We start from the raw sequence: 12,700 nt of genomic DNA, 5'->3' as shown, positions 1-12,700 counted from the left end.
ATGGCAGCGGTGACAGGCCAGGGGACAAGGTCCAGCCACCCACCCCAGGGCTGCAGGTTTCATTTTTGAAGGGGCCAGAGCTGCTGCCACCCCATCTCGCCACATCCACTGCTTCCCCCCAGCTCAGCTCCAGTTTGACATCCACTGGTCGGGGCAGCACCAGGGTTTCTCTTGACTGGGGCTTCCAACCAGCAGTTGGGATCCCCCAAAAAGCCCTCAAAGATGAGTATTTCCCACTCCAGCTTGGTTCTTGCACTGTGCGTGTCTGCCCAGAGCCCCTGCCCAGGATCCATCCAGCTCCCACTGGGATACAGGCAGGCCCGGCTGTCTGGGATGTGGCAGGCAGGATGCGGCAGGCAGGACATGGGGATGGCGTCTGACCTGTGAGTCAGGCTGACAAAGCGGGCTGGGGAGGAAGAACACACCCAAGGGATCCGTAATGACAGCACGTGGGGTGCTGGGTGCTTCCCAAGGAGCCGGAAAGCCCAGGGTGATGGGGACCAGAGGCACCCCCTTGGGGACAGGCTTCGCCCTCGGGGAAAGCTCTGCGGGAACTGGATCCCCGCTGGTGGCTGGGACCGGCTGTGCTGCCGGATTCCTCAGCCTGGCGTGTCCAAGGCTTGGTCTAAATTTGCTGCTATTGCCAAGGAGAGGGGGGGTCCGCGCCTGCCCCCCCGCCAGGCATGGGGTTGAGCAGCCGGCGTGCCCCTCCAGGGGTCCTCGGCTTGAGCCTGGCATCCCGCGTCCTGCGTGGCTGGGACCTGCTGTGGCTGTGTGACTGTCCAAAGCCCTGTGTGATCGTGTGCACGCGTGTTTGTGTGCACACCTGTTCATGTGTGCACGCGTGTTCATGTGCATGCATGCTTGTGTGTCCATCTGTTTGGGTGCACGTGTGTCCGTGTGCATGCGTGTGTGCATGTAGATGCATGGACAAGAGCATCTCACATTCCCGAGGCAGGAGTCTTCGTCTCACCCTGCACCGCGAGACCCCCTGCATGAAACCCTGGCACAGCCACGGCGAGGCTACGTGTGGCCCCTCCGGGAATGTCCCCCCCCTATTTGCATGTCCCTGCTGGGGACAGCAGGACGGCCCCAGCGCCCCTATCATTTTCACTGGCAGCTGCCTCTTGGTGGCTCCGGTTTCGGTGGGGAGCCGCAGCTGAGCCCGTCTGTTATTTCTAGGGAGGAGGGACGGCTGGGAAGGGTGTCCATCACCCTCACTGCCCCCCCCCACCCCATGCTGGGATCTCCCATGGGTGCAGGCGGGAGCTGCAGGCAGGCAGCCGGCAGAGAAAGAAAACCACCAGCACCCCAGTCTGGGGAGCCAGGCCCAGCACCCCGGGGCGGGGGCCACCCCCCTGGCCTGGCACGTAGCCCCCAGCCCAGGTGCAGCCGTGCTGTGCCAGCCACCAGCAGGACACAGGGGGGCCAGGGCCCGCGGCTGCGCCGGGATGGTTGCTGCCTGCGATGCCGCTCGCTGGGAGCATGGTGAGGCTCACGGGCGGCCCCCACACCCTGTATTTTCCATTTTTTAATTATTCCACACAGTCCCACTAATGAGCATCTTCTGGAAGTGCCAACTACGTCACGTGCTTTAATCACTGTTAATTAGTGAATGCCTCGGGACAGCGTTGAGGGCAGGGTGGCAGGAGCCCCCCCTCACTGCTGCATGCGCAGTCAGTGCCGGTGCCAGTACCCTGCCAGCGGGTCCCTGTGTTCCTTGCCCCCCTCTGAGGAGCTGGCTCTGTCCCCCAGGACCTGCAGCAGGGCCTGGGGTTAGGTAGCAGTGGAGGGACCCCGCTCTGCAGGGTCTCTGCTGTCACCCATTCAGCAAACCACTGCCCGGGGCGAGAGGGACCCATTTTGGGGAGGGTAGCACAGGGGTGCTTGGGTGTCATGAAGGCAGCACGTCCTTGGTAGCTGCCACCACTGCCCCAGGTCCCCAGGGCTTGGGTACCAGTGGGACAGGTGACCTGGGGACCCAGTGGGGCACCCCTGTCCCCCAGGGGTGAGGGTGCTATGGGGAGCTGCCACCAGGCTGTGGGGGACCGCTAGTGGGGTCGGGGACAGAGACTGGAGGGGGACAGGGACACCTGCGGAAGCGTGACAGGGACAGGCAGTGACCGGGAGTCACTGAGCCCTCCCCTCCTGTGAGCTCACCCGTGCACTGAGCTGCCCAGGGCTCAGGGTCCCCTGGGTATGCCCAGGGTCTGTCTGTCCTGCCCTTCCTTTTGTCCCGGTTGCTGAAGTGGGGGGACGGGTGCTTGCCCCAGGGTGGTGGGGTGCAGGAACCCCCCCCCGCTCATTCCCACTCCATCAATGCTTAGAAAATAAATACCTCTTAGTACAAAAATAAAAGCGCCTCCAGCCCAGACTGTGGCATCTTGGGGGGGCAGCTGTGGGGCCCCCAGTGCTGCTGGCCGGGGACCCAGCTGCTCCGTGCCCTGCTCTTCCCATGCTCCTCCCAAAAATGTCCTCAGTGTGGGTTTGTGGGTTTGCCATCTCAATGCCACCACGAGCGAGGGGTCTCAGACCCCGCCCCGCTTCCCCCTACTGTACCCCCACCTCCTCCCTCCGCGCCCCATCTCTGATATCCCCCCCCGAACACCCTCCCCTGACCCTTCCCACCACCTTCCACCTCCAGCCCCATCTCAAACCTCCCCCAGCACGGGGCTGCTGGCCATCGCAGCCCAGGGACAGTCCCCCAGGGTTCCCAAAGACCCCCCGCTGCTTTTCCCACCCACCCCAGGGGCTGGAAATGCCCAGCCCGGACCTGAAAGGAGCAGTGCATCTGCTGCCATGCGTGGGGATGGTGGCTTGGACCATGCCCAGGCAGGACAGGAAGGAAGGATGGTACCGGACCCTTGAACTCACAGGGACCCCCACCCCCACCAGCTCCCCTAATCCTCTGGGGAAAGTGGGACAGTGGGGGCTTTGCAATGCCCTAAAACATACAGAAAAGGCAAAGCCCCCGCTGTGCCTTGGAGCCAGGCTGGGCATGCAGGGGGTCCCAGGGGGTCTTGGATACCCATCCTTGGGTGAAGAAGGCGGTGTGGGGAGCTGGAGGCTCAGCCCTGCTCCACGGGATCTCAGAGGAGGGGATAAAAATTAGTAAAAAATAGTAACTGAGGGAAAAGCTTCCCTGCAGCAGCTGGGAGGGCTCAGTCTCCCCCAGCCATCCCTTCTCCCAGTCCCCTCCTGGCCCCCTCCCTCTGTTCCAGGCTGGCACCGGTTGTGGTGCCGCACTGGCCACCAGCACGCTAGAAGCTGGCAGGTCGTATCAGCATGCGGGTGCCCTTCAGGGAGTAGCTGGGCCCCTGGAAGTGGTGCCAGCGGATGCCGTTGAGCTTGCGGATGTTGTGCCGGGCCGGGTAGTAGATGCCGTTCAGGTTGGAGAGGCCGCAGGCGTCGAACCACCAGCCTGCGAGGAAGGAGCAGGGCGGGAGGGTGGCATCCCGGGTGGGCACCCATGGGTGCTGCATGGGTGTCCCCCCCTGGCTCACTCACCTCCCGAGAGCATCTGGGCGCACTTGCAGAGGCAGTTGTCGTTGTCGGCGTCGCGGGTGCTGAAGCGGGTGCCCTGCAGCGCCATGCCGCTCTGCTGCCCGGCCGTGCCACTGTAGTCCTGCAGCGAGAGCCTGCCACCCGGCCCAGCACGGCATGGCCACGGCCACGGCCACCATCAGCACCAGCTGGCTGCTGTTGGGGGGGTGTTCACAAAGCCCCCCTGCCTGGGGGTGTTGATGGCCATGGGATGCCATGAGCTGAGCAAGGGCTGGCATGGAGGGATGTAGGTAGAGATCCTGCAGCTCCAGCTTGACTTGTGTCTGCCAGCTTGGAGGGCCTGTCCTGGGGGTCCCCAAGGGTGGAGGTTGATCCCCCCGAGGCTCCTCTGGTCCTCTTTGCTGGAGGTTTGCTCGGTGCACACATGGAATGCATGGTGCAGGGGATTTCCAGGGTCTGGTCCCATCTCCAGCCCAGCACCAAGACACCCAGTTGCCCACCACCCCTCCTCCCCACGGCCAGGCTGAAGTTCCTGGGACCACACGCCATCCTCATAAGCCCAGTAGCAGGAGCACAGCATCCCTGCCCCGGGATCCCTGCACCTCCCAGGGCCACTTGCCTCCCTGGGGCACCACAGCCAGCCCTTCCCCATGGCCACCACTGCCGGCGGGGCTCGGGGACAGCTGGAGACGGGGAGGGCTGGGTGGTACCTCTCTCCTACCTGTAAAGCTGCCGCTCGCTCCCCAGCTGGAATTTCCCGTAGTGGGCATAGACCTGGCCGCCCTCCCAGTCCCGCAGCTCGATGCGCAGGGCGTAGGGTGCCTGGCTTGTCAGGAGGTGCACGGCCTCGTTACCCAGCCAGTACTCACCCGCCGCATCCCCGAAGCCCTGGGGAAGCAGTGGGGTGGGTGAGCGCGGGGTGCTCAGGTTGCCCCGAGGGTCCCCCCCACAACCTCAGGTGGGTGCAGACCTGCTTGTACTCCCTCCAGCTCCTCTGGAAGCTGAGGCTGCCGTTGGTGCGGAGCTGGATGATGGTCCACCCTCCTCGGTCCGTCTCCATGTCACAGTATGCCTGCAGCGGGGAGAGCTGGGATGGGCTGCAGAGCCGGGCAAGGAGGGCTGGCTTGGGGTGGGCAGCTGGGTACATCCCTCCCCCCCCCCCCCCCCCCGGGCTGGGCAGCTCAGCATGGGTGCTAGAGCTTGCCAAGGCGAGCATGTGTCATGCCCAGTACCTGACTGGAGGGGTCTCCCCTCTCTATGACCATGGGTAGGGGCTGGGACAGGGTACTCATGGGTGGGCTGTGGGGGTTGTCTTCAAAAATCAACTTTATCCCCCCATCTGAAAACCTGCACAAGCCCCTTCTCCTGGCAGCTGCTGTCTTTGCCCCCTCTGATCCATGGCCAGAACCTCATCCCCCATGGCCAGATGGGGTGGGGGGCACTGCCCTTGCAGGAGGGGTTGGGATGTGCCTGTCCCACGGGGATACCCACTGTGGTTTGGGGTTAGTGTGCACTGGGTGGCACTGGGGTGGGCAGCACCCCAGGGTGCTGCGGTGGGAGCTCTCTCGGGGTCATGCTCACCTTTTTGGGTTCACTGAGGTTGGCGATGTGGAGGGTGTAGACCCCGCTGGCGTGGATGCCCGCCTGGTGCACCTCGGCACAGTCCTGGAAGAGCTGCTCCTGCCCGGGCAGCGGGGCTATGGCAGAGGGGACAGTGAGACAGCAGAAACCCTGCCGGTCCCACAGCCCTGCCTGGTTTTGTTGCTCTTCCCTTCTCATTTGGATGCTTTTGTGCCCACGGATTATTTTTCTTTCTTCCAAAGCATGTCCCTGGGGCTGGGTGAGGTGGCTGCGATGCACCGGGGCCACCGCCAGCCTAAGCCTGGGGATTTGCCATGGCTGGGGACAGGATTGGGACACGGACCCTCCCCTGGGGGCTCGGAGCTGCTCCTTGGATGCAATGCAGGGCTCATTTTTGGGGTGAAGTCACCCACGCCTGAGCTGGTGCAGTGCCCCGGCATCCTCTCGGGACGGCTCGGAACATTCCCGCTGCCTGCACCTTGCCTGGGGGGGACGACCCCGGCTTACCTCTGCCCTGCGAGACAAGGTGCACCAGGCTCTGCACCGACTCGAGGAGCTGGAGCTGCTGGCGCTGGAGCAGGCTGGTGTTGGCGCTGGCGGCCAGCAGAGACTTCTCCAGCTCCTCGATGGTGCCGCTCTGCCGGCTCACCAGGCGCTGCAGCTTCTCCTTCTCCGAGCGGGCCCCCGCCAGCTCCGCCTGGTGCTTCATCTCCATTTCCAGCACCCGCACCTCCAGGATGCTGAAAGGGGGAGGCAGCGGTGACGGGGGGGTCTGTGCCTGGGCCGAGCAGCCGGGCAGGGAGAGGGCCCAGCCCCAGCTGTGGTGCCTCAGCACATCTGTGGGGACCCAGAGCTGTCCTCATCCCCTGCCGTACCCACCAAATCGCAACCTGGGACGTGCTTACTTAGGGGCAATCAAAGCCCAAGGGGCTGTGCCAGGACAGTGCAATCCCCCAGGGACCCCAGCCAGGCCCCGAAGAGGTTCAACCCCCTCCAAGAGTGCAGCCGTGCTCCTGGGGTGGGAGAGGCCAGCCTCCCCCAAGGGTCTGGGGACTGTGGGGGTCCCTGGGTCACCCCAGGCCCTACTTGTTGCTGTTCTGCAGCTTGTGGATCTCGTTCGTCTGTAGCAGTAGCTGCTTCTCCAGCTTGGTGGTGGACAAGGAGTTCTCCTGCAGCTGCATCTCGATGCGCGACGTCTGGTTCAGGACCTGCCCCGGGAGTGGAGGGGAGCATTGGTTTGAGCAGCCAGGGCCACACCATGTCCTTGGTGTCACCAGGCTGATGGCTCGCCGGCACAGAACCCCGGTACCTCTGCACACCAGTGCATTAAACCATGCATCACCTCGGGGAATCACCTCACTTCCAGCAACAGAGAAACCATGTTGCCTACCACGGTCCCGAGGGTGGTGGGGATGCGGGGACATGCGTGGAGACGCTACCTGGGCCTCCACGTCGGTGAGCTTGCGGCTCTGCTCGGCGCTCTGGTTGAGGAGGGTGCTGCCGATCTCCAGCATGGTGGCTGTCTGGTTCTGCACCGCCGTCTGCCGCAGCTGCGCCATCTCTGGCTTCATGCTGGTCTGGATGTAGCTCTCCAGCTGTGGAGGGGAGCGGGGATGCAGTGGGTTATTCAGGGAGCTCGCTGGGTCCTCCCTCGGCACCTCAGCTGAGCCTGGCACCGCTCAGCACAGCCCCAGACGCATCCCCGGGAGCGTTTCAGCATGGCACAACCCATCTCGGAGCCCTTTGAAGCTTATCGGGAGGACAGAGCAAACTGCCCGTGGGCTGCACTGCAGCAGGGAGCCCCCACCTCGGGCACCAGCAGCCAAGATTCCTGGGCTGTGATACCAGCTGGGACCTGGCACGGACTTGTGTGTGCCCAGGTCTGCTGGCAAACTGTGGCTGCTGCCCAGCCGGGGTAGCCTGTGCCGAGCAGGGAGAGTCCAGCATCAGCTGCCAGCCCCCAACCACCAGTTTCCCATGGCTGGGGACATGGAGGGTGGGGGGCCACCATCAGCTGGGGAAGGTGGGTGTCTGGCGCCCGGTGCTGCCCCTCCACAGGGAAGCGCTCAGGGCTGGGAAGAGGCCGGCTGCGGACACAGCCGGGCTGTCGCTTCCGCTTTCCCAGCCCGCGGGGGAGCCGCCTTTCCCAAAGGCTTTTCTATTTCTGGCAGCCTCGCCATGAGGTTCCCATTCGGTCCCTCCCCGGGGCGATGGCCTCGGCGGGGGCACGGTCCCTCGGCAGGGGCCACAGGGAGCGGAAGGGGCCGCGCTGCCGCCCACGCTGGGAAGTGAGAGAGAGAGAGGGGACGGGGGCTGCCCAGCTCCCTCTGCCCCACAGATCCCACTGTCCCTGCAGATGCTGTATCCTGCTCCCTCCCTGGCCTCCCAGCTGGTGCAGGCAGAGCCCCACGTCCTCGGGCACCTCGCGGGGTTGTGGACCAGGCAGGACTGGCAGGGATGGGATGGTGCTCTCCAAGTGGCATCGTGGTCACAGGCAGCAGTTCAGGGATGCTCAGCCCCATGGCAAACAGGCAGTGATGCCGGGATGCTCAGCCCCATGATAGGCAGGGCAGGCAGCAGTGCAGGGATGCTCAGCCCCATGGCAAGCAGGCAGTGATGCCAGGATGCTTAGCCCCATGGTGGGCAGCAGTGATGCCGGGATGCTCGACAGGAGCAGGGCCGGCAGCGGGCCAGCGTGCAGGGCTCTGCACTTGTTTGCGCATGATGAAATCTCACTGGCAGAGAGTTTTCTATTCCCTCCTCCCCAGAAACAGGCAGCGGCGAAACCATCACCCCATCACGCGCATCCATGGAGGGCAGGAGGGTCCCAGGGCTGGGCACCCCGGCCGGCGCTCCCTGCACCCCGCTTCCCCGGGGATTTTCCCTCGCAGGAACGTGCTCACAGGGAGGAAGCGGGGAAAGGTCGGAGAGCCACGTCTGGAAAACATTTCCCTGAGCTGAGTGATTGCTGGAGAGTTTCCCTTTAACCACGTCGTTAATCTTGTTGCTTCACAGAGCTCGGGGAGGCCTTTTCTCCCTCTCAATCTCGCCTTTTTTTTTTTTTTTTTTAAATAAACATATCTCCGAGCCTGAGGGCAGTACATACCCGTGGAAAAGGTCAGGCTGGCACAGGGAGGGCTGAGCGCAGCCAGAGATGGAGCCCCGGCTCCCGGCCCCAGCAGCGCCCTGGGAGCAACTGGAGCTGGAGGGGGGCACAGCGTGCCCAGCCATGGGTGGCACAAGGGACCCAAGTGGGACAGGGTCTGAGCAGAGGGCTGGGAAACCAGGGGCGCCTTCCCTTCGCCCCATGAGGTGAGCTGGGCTCTCCTGGGCTTGGAGGGGTCCCACCAGCCTTGTTTCTCCCTGAGAAGGGCAGAGCAACCAGGTGGGGGTCCGTGGTGCTGCAGGTCCCCCCAAAATGCTGCCCTGGAGCAGGAGAAACCCCTATCACCCCACTGTCCCAGTGCTGGGGACCTATTGCCCATGGCTGGATGTTTCTGTGCTGTCTTCTTGCAGCCACATCCCTCCCCTGTCCCCATCCCTATCCTGCCCCAGCATTTCTAAGCATCCTGCCAGCACTGGCTGGGGCGGTCCCCAGGTCAGAGCTGGGGGGAAGCCCCCCACTCACTGCCTGCACCCCTGCCAGGATGAGCAGCAGCAGCCCCTGTGCCATGGGTGCCCCAGAGCTGCCAACCTACCACTGCCCCACTGGGTACCTCATCCCACCCTGGCTCCCCCCCTAGACCTGGCAGCACCATCAAATATTTGTCTTTGAACTAAAATTAATTCTTTCTGACATGGGAACAGCCAACGGGACACTGAGCAGAAGCCACGTGTCCCCGTGTGCCGGGTCCTCACCATGTCCCTCTCCCTCCTGGCCATGGGGGGCTGCACATGGGGAGGGTGGACCAGCACCCCAGAACTGCAGATGGGGTCCCTTGGGGAAGCAGGGTGGTGGGGGTACCCGAGGGGGTCTGGGGAGCCGTGCTGGGGGCTGAGGAGACTGCCAGCAGGGCCCCTACCCCCTGGCACCCGGCAGGGCTCTCCAGGCCAGGGTAGAGCAGACAGGGATGTGATGATGTTTACAATCCGTCCCCGAACCCGATGCCTCCTTCGAGCCCTGGTTTGTTTGTTCAGGCCTGGAGTCCGACCAAAACAAGCCTCCCTGGGCAGCTCTGGTTAAATTAGGAAAGCCAAGGAACAACAGAAAAAAGAAAAAAAAAAAAAAGAAGCTAAAAGCTGCCTTTGCCGGAGGGGCTGTGCTGCGGGATGGGATGGGGTACCAGATGCCCACTACCTCACTGTTTCTACTCCTTGGGGTGTGGGGCATTGCTGCCCGCAGCTGCCCAGATGTTCAGCCCCACTTTGCCTGTGGCTGCCAGCTGCAGGACAGGGCCATGTGCACCTGCGGTGGGACCCCCAGCCCCCTGCCTTGCGCAGCCGTGCCCAAAGGCTGCTGTCAACCCGAGAGCAGCTCAGAGCTGGCCTGGGCACCCAGGATACGGGAACCCCAGGGAACAGGGACCCCAAGGGCACAGGAATGTGAGGGTGCGGGGATCCCAAGATGCGGGGACCCCAAGACAGGGACCCCAGGGCTGTTCATGCTCAGCAGACCCAGCGGGTCCTGCAGTGATGGAGATTCTCGGCCACTAGCCGGGTGGTGGCTGGCTCTGCCTGTCCCTCTGCGACACACCAGGCTGGCTTTCAGCAGAGATGTGGCTTAGCATTTTCACAGCTTTTGAGGAATTTGTCATCTAGGATGGCTGAGGGGACAACCCTGCACATTCCTGCTGCCCTCCCCGTCCCCCATGGCCAGGAGAGGCTCTCCAAGCAGTGAGACTGGCACAGGTCACCCCTGGGACTCCCACTCGGTGCGTTTGGCCCCAGCTCCAGCCTCAAGTGCTGTGGGGGCTCAGTACGCACCATCTTGCAGCACTGCTGTCCCTGCTCAGCTGGGGGCATCATCCAGGAAATCAGGGTGCAGAGGGACACAGATCCCGTTGCACCCCGATGAGACACCGTCAGGACCTGGATGAAGCTGTGCTGGTGATGCCACTTGGCTGGAGGGTCAGTGACAGTCAGGGACAAGCTGCTCAGCCTCTTATCAGCAGAGGCACTCGGGGTTTATGGCCCCCCAGGGGGGTGTCCCCCGGGACAAGCCAGCCGGGAGCTATTCCTGGGTCTGACGCAGGCGGCTGTGCTGGGCCACAGATGGGGGCTCCATCTTTGCGAGCACTTGGGAAGGAAATGCTGCTTCCTGCCGTGGGCAGTGGGGATGGGGTGAGCTGGGGTGGGGGGCACCCCCGTGGGCACGCAGCCTTCCTGGTGGAGCACCCCACTGCCCCCTACCCTGCACCCCCCCACTTGCCCATGTGCCGTGGGGCTGCCCGGGAGCCGCAGGTCCCTCTCAAAGTCTCACCAAGTACCAGAAGCTTTTGCAAATCCCATAAGCAGGAAAATTATGAAGCTGGAGAGGTTTTGGTGGCCCCTGCCCTCTGGTCCCTCACTCCGCCGCTGGCCAAAACCCTTCCTGAGAGCTTTGCAGCAGGGCTGCATCCTGACCCAGAATGGGGAGCATGGAGCCCCAATGGATGCCTGGCACAACAAACCCAGCTGGGACCACGAGGAGTCATGGCAGGGGTGGCAGGGGTGGCAGGGATGGCAGGGTGAGACAGCCGCAGCGGCAAGCGCTGGTGACCTGCAGCACCCATGAGCTGCAGCGCTCACAAGCTGCGTCACCCACAGCATCCGCAGCACCCATCCCCTCTGCCAGGATCAAGCCCCAAACCCTCAGGGGAGACATTGACCCGAACGCATTGCCGCTGCTTGGGTGGGCATGAACCCCCCCTTGCACCCAGCTCTGCCTGGGGCCAGCAGGGAGCTGGAGTGGGCAACTGGTGTGGGGATGCTGCACCCTTAGGTGCTGGAAGCAGACCCCTGCCCATGCCACCCTGCTGCCCGTCCCCCTGCCCCCCGCACCCTACCTTCAGCAGCCACTGGGTGCTGTTCTCCAGGATCCTCTCCAGGTGCCGCAGGCGCTGGGTGGCCCCGTGGCCGGCGTGCGCGGTGCCAGCCGGCGAGTCCCGCTGCAGCAGCACATTGGCGGGGCCGGGTCCGGCGGGGGCAGGCGGGCACGGCGGCGGGTCAGCCTCGGGCAGCACGAAGGTGTAGCTGCAGTGGCCGTGCTGTACCCGGTGGTAACGCCGGCGGCCGCCCCCCTCCAGCGCCCGGCGCTGGGCTCCGGCCACGCACAACACCATCGTGGCACAGGTCAGGGCCAGCAGGCCAAGGCTGAGCGCCCGCATGGCACGGGGGTCCCCACGGTGCTGGGGGGGCAGTGAGAGAGGGGTGCCACGGCCGGGGATGCGCTGGCACTTCCCGGGTGGATGCGATGCTTCTTTTTGCCGGGACGGGTCAGTGGGCGCTCGTCGCTGAGTCGAAACGCTGTGATTTCGGCATTTCCTCCCTCTGAGCTGGCTCTGGCCGCCCCAGCCTTTTATCGCCAGGCGGCCGCAGCCCTCGCAGGGGGAGAGGGGAAAAAAAAAAAAAAAAAAAAGAAAAAAAAGAAAAAAGAAAAACAAAGGAAAAAATCTGTTTAAAAACAATACTTCTATCTTTTTTCTCTCCTCCTAGCCCACTGCGGGGAGATCAAGTTTCACACGTGATCTTTAAATGTCTCGCTCACACACACACACTCGCACACACTCATACAAGCAGCCCCCGTCCCTCTCCCGGTTACACGCACCCACCAGCCCCCCCGGCCGTTTTCTGTGCAGCTCATTGCACCTCCCAGGGTGGGCAGCAGGGCTGAGCTGCCTGTGCCAGCGCCAAGCCCTCCCCTCTGGTCACAGCATCCAAGCAAGTCCCCCTCCATCAGCACCCGCTGGGACCCACTGCCCCCTGGACACCCCCATCCCAGGGAGCAGAGCTCCCTCCCCATGTCCTGGCTATTTATAACGCTGGAGGGAGCCAGGCCTGGATTTGGCTGCTCTGGCCATGGGATGAGCCCTTAGGGACCAGGACCAGGGCTGTGTCCCAGGCAGAGGTTGGCAGGACCCGGCCAGACCCTGCGCAGGGCTTGGCGTGCCCAGTTCCCAGGCTGGGGGTCTGCCAGGGACTGGGACAGCTGCGTGCCAGCAGCTGGGGGTCACCCAGCCTACGTGCTGGGTTAGATGCAGGCTGGGTCCCCCAGGAGGGGACAATCACAATGGTGGGGACAGGATAGCATGGAACAGTGGACTTCCCTGGGCATGGGAATGTCCACGCATATCAGGAGAGGGTGATTTTCTCCCAGCACAGTGGGGCACAGGGGTGTCCCCTCATGCCGGGCTGCTCACACAGCCGTGGGTCCAGGGAAAGGACCCTGCTGCTGTCCCAGTCACCCTGGGATGGCTGGGGATGCTGGAGCGGCTGGCACAAACACCATCTGCAGCATGGAGCTGTGCTGCACGGTGAGTGGGGTGCTCCTGGCCCCCCAAGAGAAACACCAGAGGTCCTGCAGTGATGGCGTGCTGTGGTTGTTCCTTCACAGTAACTGGATTATGTGGCTGGACTGGAATTACGCTGTGAGCGGGGCCCTGTAAGACCCGCTGCTGTCACTCAATTAGCAACCAGC

The 12,700-nt window shown here is 63.7% G+C and overlaps 1 protein-coding gene across 1 annotated transcript; it reads right to left on the bottom strand.

Moving 5' to 3' along the window:
- Positions 1-3,260: 3,260 nt before the first annotated feature.
- On the bottom strand, positions 3,261-11,390 carry ANGPT4 (angiopoietin 4). Its single transcript, XM_074157120.1, has 9 exons — positions 11,070-11,390; positions 6,525-6,680; positions 6,172-6,293; positions 5,593-5,825; positions 5,086-5,201; positions 4,475-4,576; positions 4,226-4,392; positions 3,508-3,638; positions 3,261-3,421 (listed from the first exon to the last, which is right to left on the bottom strand). Exons 1-9 carry the CDS (start codon positions 11,388-11,390, stop codon positions 3,261-3,263), a joined length of 1,509 nt encoding a protein of 502 aa, XP_074013221.1.
- Between the last annotated feature and the right edge of the window lie 1,310 nt (positions 11,391-12,700).

This window comes from Numenius arquata, chromosome 12 (genome assembly GCF_964106895.1).
Source record: "Numenius arquata chromosome 12, bNumArq3.hap1.1, whole genome shotgun sequence".
Lineage (NCBI taxonomy): Eukaryota > Metazoa > Chordata > Aves > Charadriiformes > Scolopacidae > Numenius > Numenius arquata.
This window is presented reverse-complemented; position numbering and strand designations above follow the sequence as displayed.